The 19,902-nt window shown below is 36.3% G+C and overlaps 1 protein-coding gene across 1 annotated transcript; it reads right to left on the bottom strand.

The window, feature by feature from the left end:
• Window positions 1-3,304: 3,304 nt before the first annotated feature.
• On the bottom strand, window positions 3,305-9,330 carry LOC105055383 (large ribosomal subunit protein uL23). The gene is made up of 4 exons (XM_010937170.3): window positions 9,181-9,330; window positions 6,487-6,540; window positions 3,679-4,042; window positions 3,305-3,568 (listed from the first exon to the last, which is right to left on the bottom strand). Exons 2-4 carry the CDS (start codon window positions 6,503-6,505, stop codon window positions 3,484-3,486), a joined length of 468 nt encoding a protein of 155 aa, XP_010935472.1. The 5' UTR covers window positions 6,506-6,540; window positions 9,181-9,330; the 3' UTR covers window positions 3,305-3,483.
• Between the last annotated feature and the right edge of the window lie 10,572 nt (window positions 9,331-19,902).

Here is a 19,902-nt window from a genome sequence, read left to right as displayed (position 1 = left end):
CGATCAGGTCGCTCAGGGGCTTGTTGGAAGGTACAAGGACAAGTACCAATGGCCGATGCATACGTGACGAGAGGGGAGTGGATGTGGATGGCGGCAGAAAGTTAGAGGGGTTGCGGCCAAAAAGGCCAGTGACCGTGACATAATATTCCATGTAGCCAGTGTGTTTTTCTGAAAGAGAACCGTACTTCGGTGCAAGGCCCCGAACAGAGTGGAAAACGACCTACTCTCTCTCCCCCCTTGCTTGGCCTCTAGAGATTCGGACCTCGATTTGAGACAAGGACCTCAAGGGGCGAGAGGTTGATGTCAACGGGGAACAGAAGAGGAACGCACCCTTTTGAGCGTCGCGAGCCACGGCATGGAGCAGCCTCCGCCGTATAGAACACCATGCTTTCCGGCATGTCAAAACTAATAATAAAGGAGACGCTGGGAAAAAAAAAAAAACAGAGAGGGAGAATAATAAATTTATTCAAAAAATAAAATCTCGCGTCTCTCCAAAGGACCTCTCTCACTCTCTACGACATCTCCTAAAATTTTTTAGGATTCATTTGGTTTACGAAAAAAAATAAATAAATAAATAAAATAAAAAATTATTTTTTAAAAATATAATTTTAATATATTTAATTAATTATAAAAAAATAATTTATTGAGCAGTGACTTATGCTTGTTTGTGCATCTATTTTTCTAAAAAATAATATAAAACCATACATTTTTACTTTTAAACTTTATATAAATAATAATATTATATTTATATTAATATAAAAATAATATTAATATATTATAATATAATATTAGATCATGATAATTTATTTTATTAATATAATATTAATATATATTATATTATATTAATACAATATTAATATTTTAATATAATAAATTTATTAATATCTTAATAAATATAATATAATATAAATATAAATATATTAATAAATATTAATAAAAATTATATTAATATAAATATTAATATAATTAAATATTATAATATTAATATTAATATTATATTTATATAAATATTAATATTATATCATATTATCACTATTCAGCATTTCATTCTAACCATCCATGATATTTTACAAAATCTTAAGTATAGATCTTAAAAAGATATTTTCAGAAAGAAAAAAATACCACCACTTCCATCCCAAGGAAAGTGTCAATATCCATCTCTTCCATGGGTTTTCACTTCTCATGAAATGTGGGAAGTAATTTTTCATAGAAAGTGCTTTTTCTCTTCTCTTAAAATTCCAACCAAAGAAGAAGCTTTCTCTCCACTTCTCAAAAATTACCTCTTTCCCCCTTCACTTCCTGCGAACCAAGCGAGTCCCAAACTCTTTTCCCATCTATTAGAAAATAAACCCTCTTCCATTTCACTTCAACTGAAAAATAAACTAAAGTAACTTGAGTCAAAAAGACTCAACTGAACTTGGGCCGGCAGTAAAATTCAAAATATTGCAACTAAATTAGGATGGAAAATGAAGATAAATTGGGAATAAAATTCTAGTACAAGCAAGAATGGACTTCCAACACGCTATTTGTTCATGATCTTAGGGGTGGAGTATAGCACAGTGACTTTTAGGTTCTTGTTGATCTCTTAAGGAAGTGGTTGTGGACTTGTGGGCCATGGTTCCATTCCACACAGTGTCATAGATTCTCTGAGGTGAAAGATTCCTCTTTAGTGATCCGCAATCTCTTGCCAATACTTGTGTGTGACAAATCAACTTCCACCCCTCTTTATTCAGTGGGGAGAAGCAATCAAGTTCCATTAGGGGATTATAGCAAAGAATTGTTGCTAACGTAGAAGATCTCAGTATTTCTTCTGTTGTTATAAAGTGAAAGCGTTGGAACACACTTGCATGGCTACAAGTGGCAATGTGTCGTATGCCAAGACATGGTTTAGAATTAGCTATGTAGCATCTTTTTTGTTTCCTCTTTCCAATAATTAAATGTAAAATGGATGACACGTGTGATATAATTGGATGAGTTGTCTCCCACTTTAGCCCAGGACTTTGTTCCACATCTATTATGACCGGGCATGGTTGCACTGTTTGATGGATCTCTGAATATTGCAAGCACTTTTGCCCACCAGCTGAGTGATCGTGGTCCACGACAGCATGCATATAACCTGAACAGTGTGATTAATTATTGGCTATCCAACAAATAGATACATGTTTCATTGCAAAAAACCAATATAAATGTTCATCCATATTTACAGTTGCAGAGGCTCCATGGTTGAAGCTTATCCTATAGATTCTTGCCAACAATTATTTAGAAATACTTGGTCTTTAGTGGCACTACAATTATTACATCATCCACATTTGAGAACATTGCATCCAAATTCAATTACTAAAAGTTCCAGCCATTGACTCTACAATGAAACATCTCACATGGTGACAAAGCATATTCCTATGAAGAAAATCATTTACAAAGGTTTACTTGTGGGCATCCACGCAGGACATCAAATTGCTGCATCAACAAAAGCACTTTAAACATCTGAACACTCCACATGTAACCATTCTTTTTTGTAATTATTGAGTGGATAGAAAGGAAGAGTTCCAACTCCCAAAGTGGTACAGGCACATTGAGCCTTGGAAGGAAACCCCACCAGTAGTAAACAAAAATCTTGGACAAGCCAAACTGAGGAATATATATTGGAATGAAAACAAATCCACTTTGGAGGCAACTTCCTCATCCATCCCTTTCCAACTTACACTTCCATTTGCGGTGGCCACAAGCAACTTGAGCATCACAAGCACATGCCCCAACAAGACCACAATGGCAGAATCATTCCCACGCACGACAACTCAAATTCAGTCCATGATATGACCCCTGGGCAAAGCAGGTCTAAAAAGTCCAGAAGGAAAGCAAACCAATCGATCTGCTTAATACAAAACCACCAAGCATGCAAACCAATCGATCTACAAGTGTGATTTTGTGGAAAAATATTCTTACATGAGATTGCGTCGAAGGCATATAACCAAGTCGAGCTGATGCACCACTATTAGGATGCGGTTCCAAGGAAAAGCACAAGCATAGGCACCGCAAAATCCAAAATTCCATGGTGTCAGCATGTTGGAAGGATACTTGAGCCCATGACCATACTTCTGATCCACAAAAAATAAAAAGGCACCGCCATGTGTGGGAAGCAGAAACCACCTTTTATTGGAAAAGTTTAAACTAGAGCACAAACACAAGGAGACACACTGATCTAAGCCACTGAAAATGCCACATAGGGATCAACGCACAAGATAAGCATCTATATGGAATAGGTGGAAAACGACTTCAGTAGTACTGATGCCAAACATGGGACTCAAGCCAGAAAAACTAGTTATTCTAGAGTCTCCTTTCAAGTTTGTTCTTAAAATGTTCAAAACAACTAGCAATTCAAGGTAAGCAAACAAAACTGATGATTTCACGTCCAACATTTCATACACTAATACAAAATGTAAAGCCGAGACCAAAACCCATCTAGTTAACAGCTGAATACGTAGCTTAAATGATACCAATCTTGTTTGCAACATCCAGAGCATCATAATCTGGCGTCAATCTCACATAGGCCTTCTTTGTCCCATCAGGCCTGTTTCAGATTAAATAACATCAGAAGGGCCATCATTAACCCATTCACAAACCATTTCACATGAAAATATGTGAAGACAGGGAGCATGAAGAATATAGAATCCCACTCACCTGATCAAGGTATTAACTTTCTTGGCCTGAATGTCATACATCTTCTTTACAGCTGCCTTAATCTTTTTCTTGTCTGCACGGATATCAACAATGAAAACAAGCGTGTTATTGTCTTCAATTTTCTTCATTGCAGATTCAGTGGTGAGTGGATACTTGAGAATTTGATAGTGGTCTAGCTTGTTTCTGGGAGGGGCACTGATTCTGGGATACTTTGGATTTCTCTCCTTCTTTAATGTCTTAGGGCGATGAAAAGTTACAGAAGTACGGATCTTCTTGGTCTTCTTTTTGAGGGATGAAGCCCCAGACTTCACAGCCTTGGCAACCTTCAGAGCCTGAGCTTTGCCATCGGGCTTCTTTGCAGCAGCTGCAGAAAGAAAATTGCAGTCGTGCAAAATGAGAAAATCATATGCTTGAAACTTGATGATACTTTCAATCAGTTAAATGATTGAAACTGCAACTAACAAAGGTACAAAGATACAAGCTAGTGATGATTTTCATAAGACTTGCAACCCTACCGTACCAGAGCAAGAAATTTACAGAACATGGTTCCGTTGTTTTTCAATTTCCAAGCAAGAATGCAAAATTTACAAGATACACTTTATCAAGTCAGATGGAAATCAAATAGGTGGAATAATTTCCTTGCGTCATCCTTTTGGAATGAAGAGATGACAATACCAAATGAAGTTGGTTTATTACATATTCAATCAAGGAACTCCCTCACCACTCCATCTCCGATGTATTGCTTCATAAACTGATAATCATGCTGTAACCAAGTTAAGACATGATTTTATAGCAATGTTCTTGAGAGGAAGAAAATCAGTCAAGTGGATATTGTTAACTTGTAAAATTTGCATCTAGGAACTTCTTCAAATGCCCTCAAAAATATGCAAGAAAATATTGACTTTGCAGATAAAGTAGCTTTTTCATCCTTGCTTAAAGGAACTACTCCATCAAAATATAGAATAGGGAAAATTAACAATAAAGAATTAGGAAATGATGTTGGATTGATACAAGTGCTTTAGGAACTCCCTTTTTATCCTTTTGACTGTTCACTTAACCCGCATATTGTTTCTTCTTTTTTCTCTTTTTCCTTTTTGTTCCTTGAGTCATCTATTGTCAAACTCTTCTTTGAAAAAACTGGGGTCAGGTCTTCCTTCAACGCATTTGTAATAATTGCATAAAATAGAAAACATATCTATGACTAAAAAAGATGGCAATCGGTGCAATAAACATGCATATGATATTTTTTGCAAAGTATAAAAGTATTAACATACAATACTATCCTGGTAAACAGATATGGGTGTGACAATTAGCCTCCATCAGAATCCACGCACCAAAATATAGCATATGACGGCTAAATATGATTGCAAATTTAAAACTGACATTGACATTCAAGGAACAGATTTTAATAAAAATGTAGAAAACAGATAGCATCAGCATGCAATATGTGTAACATTTATTACTATTTGAGTATAACATAGCATATTTAACCCACAGAAGAAAACATAGACAGGAAAACGAAGTTGACCCAAGTCAAAGCAATCAGCCTCTTTGATGAGAATGTTTTATGTTTCAAGAACCTTAATCAACAAATTCATTTCAGCTCAATGGGACAAGATACATGAATCTGGTTATACTTAGTCAAAAATCGAAAACAAATACAACTGCCATTTCAATCAATGTCAACCCTTTTGACTTGTTCTCCATTTTCTGGCCATCCCCAGTTAGGCAAGAGACAGAACTCGAACGAAAACTAGAAGCCCAGTCTTCAAGTAATAAAGGAAATTAGAGACAGCAAAAGAATAACTGCAGGTATAAAATTATTTCATGGTACCCAGACCGTTTCGAAAACCTCTTTAAAAGATATTCTAATTGGAATGCCAAATACTTCTACGAGTATCAAAACTGAATGTGTCTCACTGCCATAGCCAGGTAGAAACATTTTGGTATGTACACAAAAGAACAATAACCCGAGTCCATGATCCAAATGTTTAGAAACTAATTCTCATCTAGAGTAGTGATGAACCTGCACCTTCAAATATATACATCACAATAACCTTGATAATGTTCAATATATTGCAGAGTTGACAGTAGACATTAACTAAATAGGCTTATCTCATCTGCATAGAGTCAGCTTGGAGAACCAAGGCGACATTAACATTTGTTAAAATTTTCAATGACATGGAATCTGCGCATACTGAGCATTAACTCCTCTATATAAGTTAAAATTATCCATCAGCATCTAAATATCAGTTAAAAATTATCTAGCCAAGGCACGCAAGGCAAGAAACAGGTTCTACTCAAACAAACCTCCAATATTAGTTGGCAAGAACCAAAAGATACCAGCAACGAAAGAATTCCTTGGCACAAAAAATACCCACTCATTTTTAAATGACCAAGTTCTTCAAGGCATCGGTTCTGACAAATGGGTAAAAAGTATTTTACGTTTGGCAATTTTTATTACAGACACTGCAGACAGTCCACAAATTATACTACTTCAAATTTTGTCATATAATGACATTTCAATCAACATGAACCTATTTACCCTCTATATTATAATTCTGACTAATCATAATTTTATTTCAACATTATCCCAAAGGTCTCCACTTTGTTATTTTTGTTTTAATAAACTGATCACAAATCATTGTCTTTGAACAATCTTATATGACGTAACTACACAATTATAAAATAGGCAAACAACAACATTTAAAGAACAAATGCAGTGGGGCAGCTATAGGTAACATGGCTAAAAGAACTTGTGCAGCAACAAATTTGCCGATTATCTGATTTGTTTTATAAGTTTCATACCTTTAGCTGGTGGGGCCATTTAATAATGCAGAATAGCTTCAGGAAGTCAACTGACTGCACATAACAAAGCAAACGAACATCAGCAATATGATATAGGCCACTCAAAAAACTCCTGGATGGCTAGATCTAACAGTTATAAGCTTTACCCAAAACATACATTCACTACAAGATTAAACATTCATAAAACATTACTAGCTTACATTAACAGTTCATGAGAAAAGAGTATGACGATAAATACAACCATTCAGTATTCACTCATTTATATTCAGTGCAATCAAATTGGTTCATGGCCATTCTGAAAAATAAGATTGGCAAACGAAAGTACTTGTGGAAGTAAGGCAGAAGCATTCTTTCAGAAGTTCTGAATATCAGTTCCACCTACGTGGCTGTGGTAAGACCAACATAACTTGCTTTCAATAAAGAAAGGCCCATACAACAATATTAATGCATCGCAAATATCTGTCTAAGGATCCAGCAAGCCATAAATGCAAAAGACTCTTTCGGACATAAAAATGCCCAATAATACCAATAAGCACGAATGCCAAGAATAAATTTGCCGCCAGCACCCAATTAACATATGCTAATTTCATGAATCCATGAAAATGATAACTAGAAATGAGAGGTTAGCCATGTGGATGGGAGAGGATCACATGACCAACCACTCCCCAACACAAGGTTTGATTCCCTCGCAATAAGGGGAGAGCTAGGCAACTTAAAAAGGGGCATTCCAGTAGGCTCCCAGTGCATGATGAGGCTGTTTCCTTGTTCACAAACCCATAACACCCAAAAAACAAGAAAAATGAAATTAACTAAAGAAAATACTGACTATATAACTTCATCCTGGTTGCAAGCATGGACCAAAAGAAATCCAGAGTCCATTCCATTATTTGCAAAGCAAGCCAAACTAAGATAAGCAAAAGAATTTCTACAGTCACAAAAAAAAAAAAGGCAGCTTTCCATCATATTACAGATATATATAACTTCAAAAGCAATAATAGAATATAGCAAGCAAGTACTAACATAGTAATGGTCGTGGTAGCCGTTTGCTCTTGGCTCTGACATCAACTGTCATGCATCAACTATAAAACAAATGCTCACACAGAACTGGATTAAGTGGCTACCCTAGAAAATAGATGGCATTACCGAGTATTTAACATGAATTATACTTGATAAGGAATTTAGCCATGCATCCATGCTTAGCTTCCTAACTTTACTATTCTCTAATCATGCTTAACTTCCTAAATTTTTTTTTGGTAAAGTTAACTTCCTAAATTCATTGCCTGCTTTTGAACTAAGTGATACAATTGCTTCAATTGGAAATGAACTTTCCTGTTGCTCCCACTGTCTTCTCAATATGCAGCCATTGCACTAACAGTAATTGAACACATCTCACTCATCTTTACTTTGTTATTCACCATAAAATTATCAGAAGTGGAGATGAAATTTTAACCTTGTCTAAAAAAGGAAAAAAAGATTTCCCTCTCAATAAAAACCAACTGATACAACAATTTGTTCGATCACCGAAGAGTAAACATTGTGAAGACAAGACCAGTAGCTTCAATGGCAACTATTATGGAGTACATAGATGGGAATGGAGCCAGAAAACACAAGTCACAAGCATGCAAAGATTATTGTAGGTCATTTACTGATTATGGTACTTAGTTAGCTCACCTGCTGTACAAACAGACATGCAAACAGGTTCACTGCTGCAGCCAGAGATCAAAATCTTTCAAAACCCCCTTTCGACCCTTAAGGAGACAATTAGCAAGGAGAAACTTGTAATGTAAAATTCACGTCAATGGAAGTCCAACAGCTGCATCTTACCCTTCCAACCGAACCCCCACACCAAAAGAAAAAAGTTTTTTTTTTTTAAAAAAAAAAGGGAGTTCACCACCTGTACACCTATGTAAAGCAAATACAAACCACGACAAATCACATCTACAATCTACTTGCTTATGGGGAAAAAGGAAGTTCAAGATTACACTAGTAGCTCTAGGACATAAGACCCACAATTTTAGAACACGCTGCTTGTCTCATAGTTCATCAGGTTTCAGCTTACACAGACATAGTTCTAGCTTTTTACAATTAAACTCTTTATTGCTCTGCACTACGAAAGAAGAGTAAAATGCAAAGGATTTAAATTCTGCACCATTACATGGCGATAATAGATTAAGAATATTGCTTCATATCCTAATGCCTTTGAAAACACAATTAGCTTCTCATCAAACAAAAAAAAAAAAATTCACATTTAGCTTGGACAATAAACAACGTACATTAAAATCCATTTCATAATATTTCACACTAACAGTACTCTTTTTAGTTATAAAAGAAGTTACTCCAAAATTGGTCCTAAAGATGACCATCTATGGAGGAATACGACTATACACCTAAAGGCATTGCTATTAAGTCTCACTAAAAATTGACAATATAAACCGAATTAGATTCTTAATAAGATCTCAAACACAAAACAATAAATAAATAAATAAAGACAATATACATCACCAAGAATCAAACCATTTCAAAGGGATAGCAACGGGATATAACCGTGAAACAACAATCGAACACATCGTATCGAAAACTAAAGGCATCAATCGAAAAAGGAGAGGAACCATTTTAAACTGAAAACCCTGGAGATCGAGATCTGGGGTTTAGAAATCGAAGAAGACAAAGGGAGAGGATGGGGAGGAGACTCACCGTTCTCGAGGAGTTCTTTCGACGGCTCCTTCCCTCGCCCGGCCAAGCAAGCAGCACCCAACAAAACCCTAGGCAGCTCTCGAGCGGGGAGGAAATGGAGGGCTCCTCCGAATTATCTATGCCATCTAGCGTGAAGATCTGGACCGTCTATTTTAAACATGGATTAAACATGGATTGCTCTGATCCGATGAGTTCCTAAAACTATTTTGTTGATCGATCATTCGATTGGACGGGTCTGATCATAAGAATTGATAGCATTTGGGTCCAATCAGAAAAGGCCATGTCAACACGAGTTTAGACGTGGAGCCTAAAGTTGTGCTTGGTTTAGGGCTTCATCAGTGAATAATATATTCTTGGACTCATGGTGGGCCCAAAATAACAACAGCAGAGGAGTAAGACGTAAAAAAAAATGCACAACCCCATCTGATTGGATAACGTAATCGTTATTTTTCAACACACAGTTAATATCAGTAGATTTATTTTTTTTATTTAAAATTTTGAATGATGAAAATATTTCTCTTCTTCTATAAAAATTATGATATTCCGTGACCATATTATGATATCCTGCAGTCAAATTATGACTTCCTATATACAAAATATTATAAGAATGAGATAAATATTTTTATCATTTAAAAAATTTATAAATTTTCAATGATAAAAATATTCTTCCATCTTTAAGACTTTTGAAAAAAAAAATTATGATATTTTATGTGCAGAAAGTTATAATTGGACCATAAGATGTTATAATATAACCACAGGATGTTATAATTTTTTCAGAAAATGAGAGGTATTTTTATCATTCAAAATTTCGAATAAAAAAATAAAACTGTGAGCATTAAATGTGCTGTTAAATATGCATTGGAAAGCAATGGCTATATGTTTAAATATGATTGGATAGTGTACTTCACATCAATTTTATTGCACCTGATGCAGTGCACCAAAACTTTCTCCAGCAGAAAATAATTAGAATACATGCTCCACAAGCATAGGCCATGTACTGCCTCATAAGAGTTCTAACAACTAAAAATACTTCCAAAGTTACAATTTATTTTGAACAAAAATTAAAATAAAGGTTGAATTGTTTAGAGATTAAAATTTAAAAATATATTACATTATAACAACAAGGATAACCACTATTCTAATATTAAAAATTAAATATGAAATTGAGTGACAGCTTCCAATAAATAAATCAATATCATAAACTTTGAAAGCTCTGAATGTTAAATAAATGAGTAACCACATTGACAAATTAAGTCAATGCATTTAAAAATAAATAAATTAAAATATGAAAAATATATGATAATGGATAATGATAAAAGATTCGAAATCTAACCTAACTCGACGTCCTGAAGGAGAAACAATCTCAAATTAGGTTGGATATGGCTCTCATCAAATCAGACTCAATTTAATTAGTCTATCTTCAGTTAAATATGGAAAATGAAATGTAATGATAGGTCCACCTGTATTCCTTATCATATTATAATCCAAGTCTTGTCTTTTCATGTTGGGTACAGAATATTTTGATGATTACATATGGAAAGGATATAAAAATCAACTGTGAAATGATCTGTCGGTTGCGGCTTCGCTATAATGATACATAAATACCAGACTTTGATATAAATAAAATATTATATTATAAATACATAAACACAAAGAAACTTGTGACTAAATTTTATTTCTCGTGTTTTATATAGTGACAAAAAAAGTTTCCTGGTCATTTTATGAAAAAATAACCGTTGGAGGTGTCAGCTCTCACACGTTTCCCAAAGGATATGAATTGTTTGTTGAAGTGAATGCCCTCTTTTATTCGCATGGTGATTTCTCATGACAAAGTTCTGGGCTTTTGTTCTTTTGAAAGGCAGAGAGAGCACGTAGGAACTCTTGTGTGAGGTGGAAAAGGATCAAGTATAGATTAACGCACCATCGAGTTGATATGGCTCATATATTTTGTTTGTGGTCTTCTTCAAGAGAAACACCAAAATTCTATAATAAGACTAGCTAAAACTGATACTTAATTCCATTCCATTCACTCATGACATAATAAAATATAGTAAACAAGACTGAATTTACAAAGCGACTTGCTGACACACTCTGCATTCATTAACTTCTACAAGACTTGTTCAAAGCAACCTCTTCTCAGCAATATTAAAAACACAATACTTTTTGCAAAAAATTGTAAGCAACCATGACATTATCATCATCATTTTTATTTGGTAACAAGATGGTCTAGAATTGTTTGCCATCTTGATTAGACTACTCCAAAGTCACTGATCCTAGTCATTGCTGTGGGAATGATGAAGCTACCAATTCAATTTTGAATTCTGATATAGATTGGATGTAGCATGTAGGTTAGGTCTCAGGTGCCTGGACTAGCAGATCCTCAACTCCATGTGTCCCTTGTGCTATTGGAATTTATTCGTGCACCTAAATTGACTCTAAAATGAAGCCGAGGACCTTAGCTGTACCACTTGAACCATCCCATCAAGAAACCCAATATCATGCATATGATAAATATGCTGTTAAGCAAACTTTCTTGCATGCGCCTGTGACATTATGTCAAACTCCAGGGCTTGGGGATGTTACAATCTTGGGCCTGTCTACAAAGACAAGCTGCCCACTGTAAAGAGTCCAGTGAGCTCTATTCCCTTGCCCACCTGTTGGCAGATAATTTGTGTTACTTGTCCTCTATTCTTCTTCTTTTATTATTGTTTTGTTCCATCTCCATATCTTCCCTGCTTTTTCTCTTGCTAGAAAAGAATTTGGATTCTTCTAAAACAAGAGCACGATGAAAAGGAGAATATTATGTTGTTCAAAATCTAATCTGATGGATGGACAGGCCGCCTTGCTTGATTGATTTAGTGTACGATGATGTGGAGCTATCTTGCAACTATAGAAAATAATCAAAGAATCATTAGAACGTGTCCGGTTGGAGACCATCTGATGCTGAAGTTAGGCAGAGTTTCAAAAGAAGACATGAGAGATGAAAGAGATATAGAAATGAGAGTATGATATTCTTATTTCTTCACTTATCTCTCCCATCTTTGGAATTTCAAGAAGAGGGGATGCAAGTCAACATAATTAGGTTCGTATGGTTCACAAAAGAGCAGTTGAGCTCCTTCTATATTCGTTGATATAGATGGTTAGGATATTTCTTTTTGGATGCACTCTGATTGAATGCTTTCCTTATGTCCTGGTTGATTATTATATTACTTTTAGGACATATTGATATTACACTAATCTGTAACATATTACACTGATTATTTAAAAATTTGTTTGGTTGTTGATTTCATCAGACATGTATCGTTTGGTTGGTAGGTGGAGCTATCAGATAAGCTTTTAGAGATCACAAATCCGAACCATATCAAATACATCTGAATGAAATGAAAGAATCGCATGTGCCTTCTTTGGCATGTGATAGTTTCTCTTGATCAACTTTTGACATTGCTAGTTACCTCATCCTCCAAAAAATTTTCAGAATCCACCTGCTATCTTAGTTATTCTCTTTGTCCATCAATTTCCTTAGATCTTTTCATTCATCTACTTAGTTGTCATCCGTCATTTTGGATCTCTTTCTCTCTCCACTTCCTATATATGTATGTGTGCTTCTTTCTATTTGTTTTTTCATATATAATTATTAAAAAATGGTAAAGGCTAGTATAAAATTAATTAACCCTTCTTCCAAATTCGTAGACTATTTTTTCTTGCAACAAGTCTCCTTTTTGTAACCATTGTTGAAAGCAAAGAATTTGTGTCAGTTCAAGCATATGTTTCTCCTCTGGAAGATTTAATCTAATCTTATCACTCACGCTAAAATAAACGTTAAAAAACACAGAATAATTTATAGTTCTGAAAAGTTTCTTATTACTCCGTTTCCATGGACAACTGATAGAACAAAAGCAACCAATTTGATCTGTGAACAACTCCCCTACATGGAGTTTGCTCCAGATTCAATATTTATTTGGGTTTTTCAATTCCTAGGTGTTTTTATTTGCATTATGATGAGGAAAAGCTAGAACAACCCTTATTTACAGCTTCATAGCAGTCATTGAAGGATCCAAGTACATGAACTAAACCAGCACCAAGTTCTTATTTTGATTATCATAAAAAAAAAAAAAAAAAACAAGGTTTTTGTTTTGAGGATAGCATAATTTTGCTTCGAAATCATCTGAATATTATACCAAACACTTGTTGGTCTGATAATTTTTTTAATCATCCTTAAAAACCGAACTATGTGCCAACTTTTCAGCAACAGTATTACATGAAATACTGTAAACTATGACTAGCCCAGCAGTGAAAATATTATTTAACATCATGAGGTTTGGGGTGCTACAAGATAGCAAAGGGTCGGTGGGGCAGAGAGCGACAGTGTTCAAGTGCGTGCTCCTTTCGTTAGCCCTCCTACACGCCGGAAGTAGGGGAGGAAAAACCAACAACATGCGGTCCCTTTCCCGCGTGTAAAGAAAAGAATCTATTGACCAGTCCTTTAATTTTTGATCCCTCTCCAATTAGTCATCACTCGACAAGGACAACTGTAGCCTATTTATGCTTGAGAGGGGCCTGTGATTGAAAAAATTTAAACAGGTGTGGACTGGGTGTTAACGAACTGGTCAACATGAGGTTTTTATTGGAATCCAATCAACGGATGGACCAGTCATTAACTTCTCTTACAAAAATCCAGGACTTGTCCACATTTATTGGATCAACTAATCTCTTTTTTTGGGGTGGGTTGAGATAAACTAATCTTTCAGCTGAAAGAGATAGGAATTTTGAGAAAGGCCTGTGCAAATCCCGGAATCCAACAAAAAAGGAATACATAATTTTCCTAGAGAAGTGATTTTTCCTTTTTTTTTTCTGAATCTCACTATCTTTAGATTCATCTATTAAAAGGATTCTTCCCTTCCACCATTAACTCATTCCTAGTTGCAATCTTATATAAAAAACATTCAAGAATTCTTATAATGAAAAAAAAAAAATCATATATGAAAATAAAAATTATGTGAAAAAGTTGAATGAAAAAATCCCTTCCACCAGCATCCAAACAGCCTCTTAGTGGATGTGAAAGATATCTGGACTTCAATTTATCCTACAAGCTCGATTTCAGCTTAAATATCAAGGAAAAGCTTGATTGCATTTTTACATAATCAGCTCTACGGTGTAAAAGTATAATCTGATAGGCTTCATAGAAATCCCTTATGGGCCATTTTAAATGCTGGAAAAAAAAAAATCATGTCTAATCATATTAAAGTAGCAGTGCTTTGTGCCAAAATGGAGTCTGATCCCTAGCGACAAGAAGTTTGGTGAGTCCAGTATTTACGTGGGAAGGCTCTGGCATGGAGTGGAAGTGGATGCCCGGACAGCTTGTCCGCTAAACAAAATCACACATAGCTGACAAAAATGATACTCAGAGAAGTTATGCGATGAGAGTTTAACATATGAATTATTTCAACACATCCAAAAATATATAAAGTAAATTAATCTTCATATGGAACGAATTCAAGGTATGTTGGCTCGAGAGAGTTCGGTTTTGGAACGAGAATAGAAATGAATGATTTTCATTCTAATTATTTGATTGGATGAAATTTCATTTTCATTTCGATTTTTAAAGATATGAAAATACTTCGATTGCTTTAAATCCAATCCAGTCTGTCTTCAGACATTTAAATTCCATTCCAACTCTAATTGTAATTTAAATCAAAAACCAAATACATAAGAAAATATGGTCATTTTGTTTCCAATTTTGATTTTGATTCTAATTCGAATAAAATAATTAAATGTACCCCTACAATCCGATTTTGATTGGGTCTCACGAACCCGGGATAGCCGGGCTTCTAAACAGGCCAACAAGCATGTTTCATGTATTGAGCTTTATCTGCCTCTGTAGGTGGCGCACCCATTTCCAGAACCCGCCTTTATTCCTTCCTTCTATGTCTTCTTATTATAAGCTATTTCTTTTGTTTCTTTGAATTGAGCTTTCACTAATCAACCAGTGACATGAACGGCTGGACACCTTTTGAGCTTCTCTGACTCGAGTTCATAGCTGGCTACCAGTGGCAAATGTCAAACGCTTTATTGTTTATTACGGTCAGAGTTTACGTTCCATACATCTAGGTTGCTAATATAATGCTTAGATAATGAAATGTCAGCCTACTGTAAGTTGTTGAAATGTCAACCCTCTACACTACTGATTTTGTTGGATCGAGCATCCACGATTGCAAGGTATTAAATTTGGAGCCATATCTGGTTATGTTGAAGGAATCTGATTTCTCTTTCTTTTTGTGTGTGTGTGTTTGAGCGAAGTAGTAGACAACTGTTGGGTGAATAAATAAATTCCCAGTTTACCAACTACATGCTTAAGCTGTGTTAATTCCAGGGGATGGATTGTATGCGCATGCTGAGGTTATCTTTCGGATGAGACCATATCCAATGAAAGATTTAAAATGTCACCAAATCTTCTCTTTGGACTAGAGTGGACGATACTATGAAAAGTATTGTATGGCAGGTGAGATTGAGATCTATAGAATCTCGATCAGAACACACCATGCTCCGTATGGCATCCGCCGAGCATCATCGGGCCTCCATACTTTATCTCTCCAATCTCATCCCATCTCATACTCGGCTCCACATCACTGTTTGATTTTTTTTTTAGAGTTCAGACCTCTTCTATTTACTTTCACAGAAAATTGACTTAGGTATTAGAGAATCTATTGCTACGGAACCTCTCAGTACGAGAACTTTCTCATCTCTGATGGTTTTGTTAGATAGGATTGGTCGATGATCAGATGCCAGCACACCCCCCAAAGATCGTATCCGACTATCTAGCAATTACTGTGTTTTCTCTTCCTGACTCCAACTTGGTGGCCTAAACCATATTGGCTCCCCGATGGCAATACTTTCTTTGAATCTAGTTCACTAATTTGATGCTTAGAGAATGAAATGTCAACCTACTATAAGTTGTTGGAATGTCAACCCTCTATGCTCCTAGTTTTGCCGCAGCATCGACGATTCCAAAGGTATTAAATTTTGTGCCATATGGTTATACTAGAAGGAATCTGATCTCTCTCTTTATTTTAGCGTAGTAGACACCTCTTTGGTGAATAAATAAATTCCTAGGTTACTAACCACATGCTTAAGCTGGGTTAATTCCAGGGGACGAATTGTATGCATATGCCTAAGTTATCTTTTAAGATGAGACCAGATCCAAAGAAAGATTTAAAATGTTGCCGAAGCCTCTCTTTAGACTAGAGTAGATGATATTATGAAAGGCATTGCATGGCAGGTGAGATTTCTATTAATGGCAAATATCAAATGCTTCACATTCTTTATTATGGTCAGAGTTTATGTTCCATAAACGTAGGCCACTAATTTGATGCTTGGAGAATGAAATGTCTACCCTCTGTACTCCTAGTTTTGCTGAAGCATCCACGATTCCAAAGGTATTAAATTTCGAACCATATGTGATTTTACTGAAGGAGTCTGATTTCTCTCTCTTTTTGTGTGTGTATGTTTTTGAGCGGAGCAGTAGACATCAATTTTTTTGAATAAATAAATTTCTATTATTTTAGTAAATAAATAAATTCCTAGTTTACCAACCACATGCTTAAGCTGCGTTAATTTCAGGGGATGAATTGTATGGATGTGTCGAGGTTATCTCCCAGAAGAGACCATATCCAATGAAAGATTTAAAATATTACCAAATCTTCTCTGTAGACCAGAGTGGATGATACCATGAAAGGTATTGCATGACAGGTGAGATTGAGATCTATAGAATCTCACCCAGAACACACCGTGCCCCGTACGGCACCTATTAGACTTCCTCTCTATTTCAACTCTATCCTATCTTATACTTCACATCGTTACGTAATTTTTTTTGAGTACTCAGATCTCTTTTGTTTACTTTCATATGAGACTGATTTAGACATTGGAAGATCTATTGCTAAAAAATTTTCTAACATGAGAATTTTGCCGTCTCTGATAATTTTACAGGATCCGACTTACGAGATTGATCGAGAATTGGATGCCAGCATGCCCCCCAAATATCTCGTCCATCCGTCCAGTGATTGCTATATTCTCTCTTCTCGATTCCAATTCGGCAGTTTAAATTATATCAGTTTTTGGGCGGCAACAGTGTCCTTAAATCAAGTTCACTAATTTGATATTTAGAGAATGAAATGCCAACCTACTGTAAGTTATTGAAATGTCAACCCCCTATACTTTTTGTTTTGTTGCATCGACGGCTCCAAAGGCATAAAATTTTGAGTCATATGGTTACACTGAAGGAATCTGATCTCTCTCTCTCTCTCTATGTGTTTTTGAGCCAAGTAGTAGACATCTATTTGGTGAATAAATAAATTCCTAGTTTACCAACCACATGCTTAAGCTGGGTTAATTCCAGGGGCTGAATTGTATGTATATGCTAAGGTTATCTTTCAGATGAGACTAGATCCAATGAAAGATTTAAAATGTTGCCAAATCTTCTTTTTAGATTAGAGCGAATGATACTATGAAAGGCATTGCATGGTAGGTAAGATTGAGATCTATAGAATCTCAAGGTAGATAGCTGTATTTTTCTCCCTTTGTTTGTCTATTCTAATATTCTTTGGCTCTGGTGTCTAGCAGTACAGTACTTTGTATGTAACCTAACACCTCCTAGTATTAGTTCCTTCTACCATCTCTGAGAATTAAAACTAATTTTGATGCTCTGTTTTTACTGGGTAATATCTCCACATCTCAAAACACTACTCCTCCTATCAAGATGTTCATCTCGGTCAAGATATCAGCCAACATCTCCATTTGTACCAACACCTCCCCACACATGTAAAAATAAATCAAGATTCACCAATAAAAATTACCAAGATAACTGTGATGTTGAGATTTAAAAACAATACGAGTAACATTTGTTAGTCGCCCACGAGTTTGGTTGCTTGTTTCATGCAAGCATGCGAACTTCCTCGTGCTAGCAGGTGCAAATCTAAACCTGGTCTCTACAACAAAACAAGCCGCCTCCTATACTCATCTCAGGTCGACACCTTAGGTCCTTAGACCAGGACAAGCCGCCCCCACCCTTCTCGCCCCAGGTTTCTCAGATCAATCTACGACGACAAACTTTGCCACGCAAATCCTCGCAAGCCTTCCCGTGTTCCAACAACCTTCCCATGTTCAGTGGCCCCCACTCGTCAGACCATGTTATTTTATTCTAAAATGGAGGCCGTCAAGTCCCCATGTGATAACCCAGTGTTTCCCCCCTTGCGATCCTAGCAATATATTTTGTTTGGATCTCCTGGGTCCCGGCACCGGACCGCCTGGGTCTGACATGGTTCAACCAGACCGCCAAATCTTCTCCACGTGGACCGGAACAGAGTCGTGCCAGACCGTACTACGGACCGGATATCCCGACCCCGCCACCGGTGAAGATCTCCCCCCTCCATCTTTCGGAAATCCGGTACAGTCCGGCAAGGCGTATCCCTCATCGGGAACAGAAAAATCCACCAAACCGGCTTCGGTTTTCCCACTCGGCCGGCAGCCCTCGCGTTTTATTGTATGATTCTATTTATTTTTCTTTAAGGGGAAAAAAAATGTCCAGCTTTTCAGAAGATCTTTCCTCTTTTTGCTCTGTGAACTTGGGGTCAAAAATCCTTCTGCGCCTCCTGACACGATACGCTTCTGAACCAAGGACATTTGTCCCACCATTTTTTTAAGTTTTTTATTTTTTCTTAAAAAAATAATAACACACAAGGAAGCCAATTTGTTGTACTTAAGCTCCCCTGGTTCGTATCATCAAGTTGCGATGGAGTCAAATCCGATCGACATTATTCTTGAACACCTGGCTCAACACACCAAGTTTGATCATCTCTTATTTTATTAGCAGAATGTTATGTTGTAGATAGATTATATTAATATGTAATAGTCAAACATAAAATTATTTTTATAAAAAAAATCACTAGTCAAATCAATAATAAATAATTTTATATTTATATTTTGAGAGCTAAATTGCTAATCAGGTGAGTCAACTTCAAGCTGGCTGGCAAACAGCTCCCATATCCTGCAGCCTAACGGGATTAACATGGTACTGTCAATTAATTAATTAATTAATAATATAGAAAATGATTTAATTTTCCCATTGGGAGGGTTGGAACCTGGAAGTGAGAGGGACGGGGATCTCCCTTCGTAATGGAAGAAGATCTTCTCCACCTTCCCTTCCTACTCCTCGTTACTCAAATTAGCTCGGATCCCACCCAATTCCCATCCATCCAATATATTTAATTAGGAAAGGGAAGCAGTATCTAGATGGATACGATGACGTAATAACAATAAGCTGGATAGGGATTGGTATCGATGATGATGATGCCGAGAGGCCCTTTGGCTTTTTCGATGATTGCAGGTCAGTCAACCCGTAGACTTTTCCGCTCTTCTCTCTCTAAAGCGGCAATTTATAACGGGCTCGGGTTGCATCTTTCGCCCGAAGGAACGATGGATCCTGCACAGCCCCCAAATCAATCGTAACTCTTTCATGCACGGATCTTGAAGCGGATACTGGTCGATCCAATGGAGCATCGAGCGAAGGACGGTGAATCCTTCTTTCGTGGAAAAGATACATCCCTTGCTATTTATAATCCATATCTCGGGCCGCCCCCGTCCGGGTCCGTCAGGGATATCCTTTGGGGTGAGAATTTGGATAGCGAATCTCAAGTGGGGCCACTGTGCGGAATAGAGGGGAAATCTGTG

This window comes from Elaeis guineensis, chromosome 12, assembly GCF_000442705.2.
Source record: "Elaeis guineensis isolate ETL-2024a chromosome 12, EG11, whole genome shotgun sequence".
NCBI classification, from domain to species: domain Eukaryota; kingdom Viridiplantae; phylum Streptophyta; class Magnoliopsida; order Arecales; family Arecaceae; genus Elaeis; species Elaeis guineensis.
This window is presented reverse-complemented; position numbering and strand designations above follow the sequence as displayed.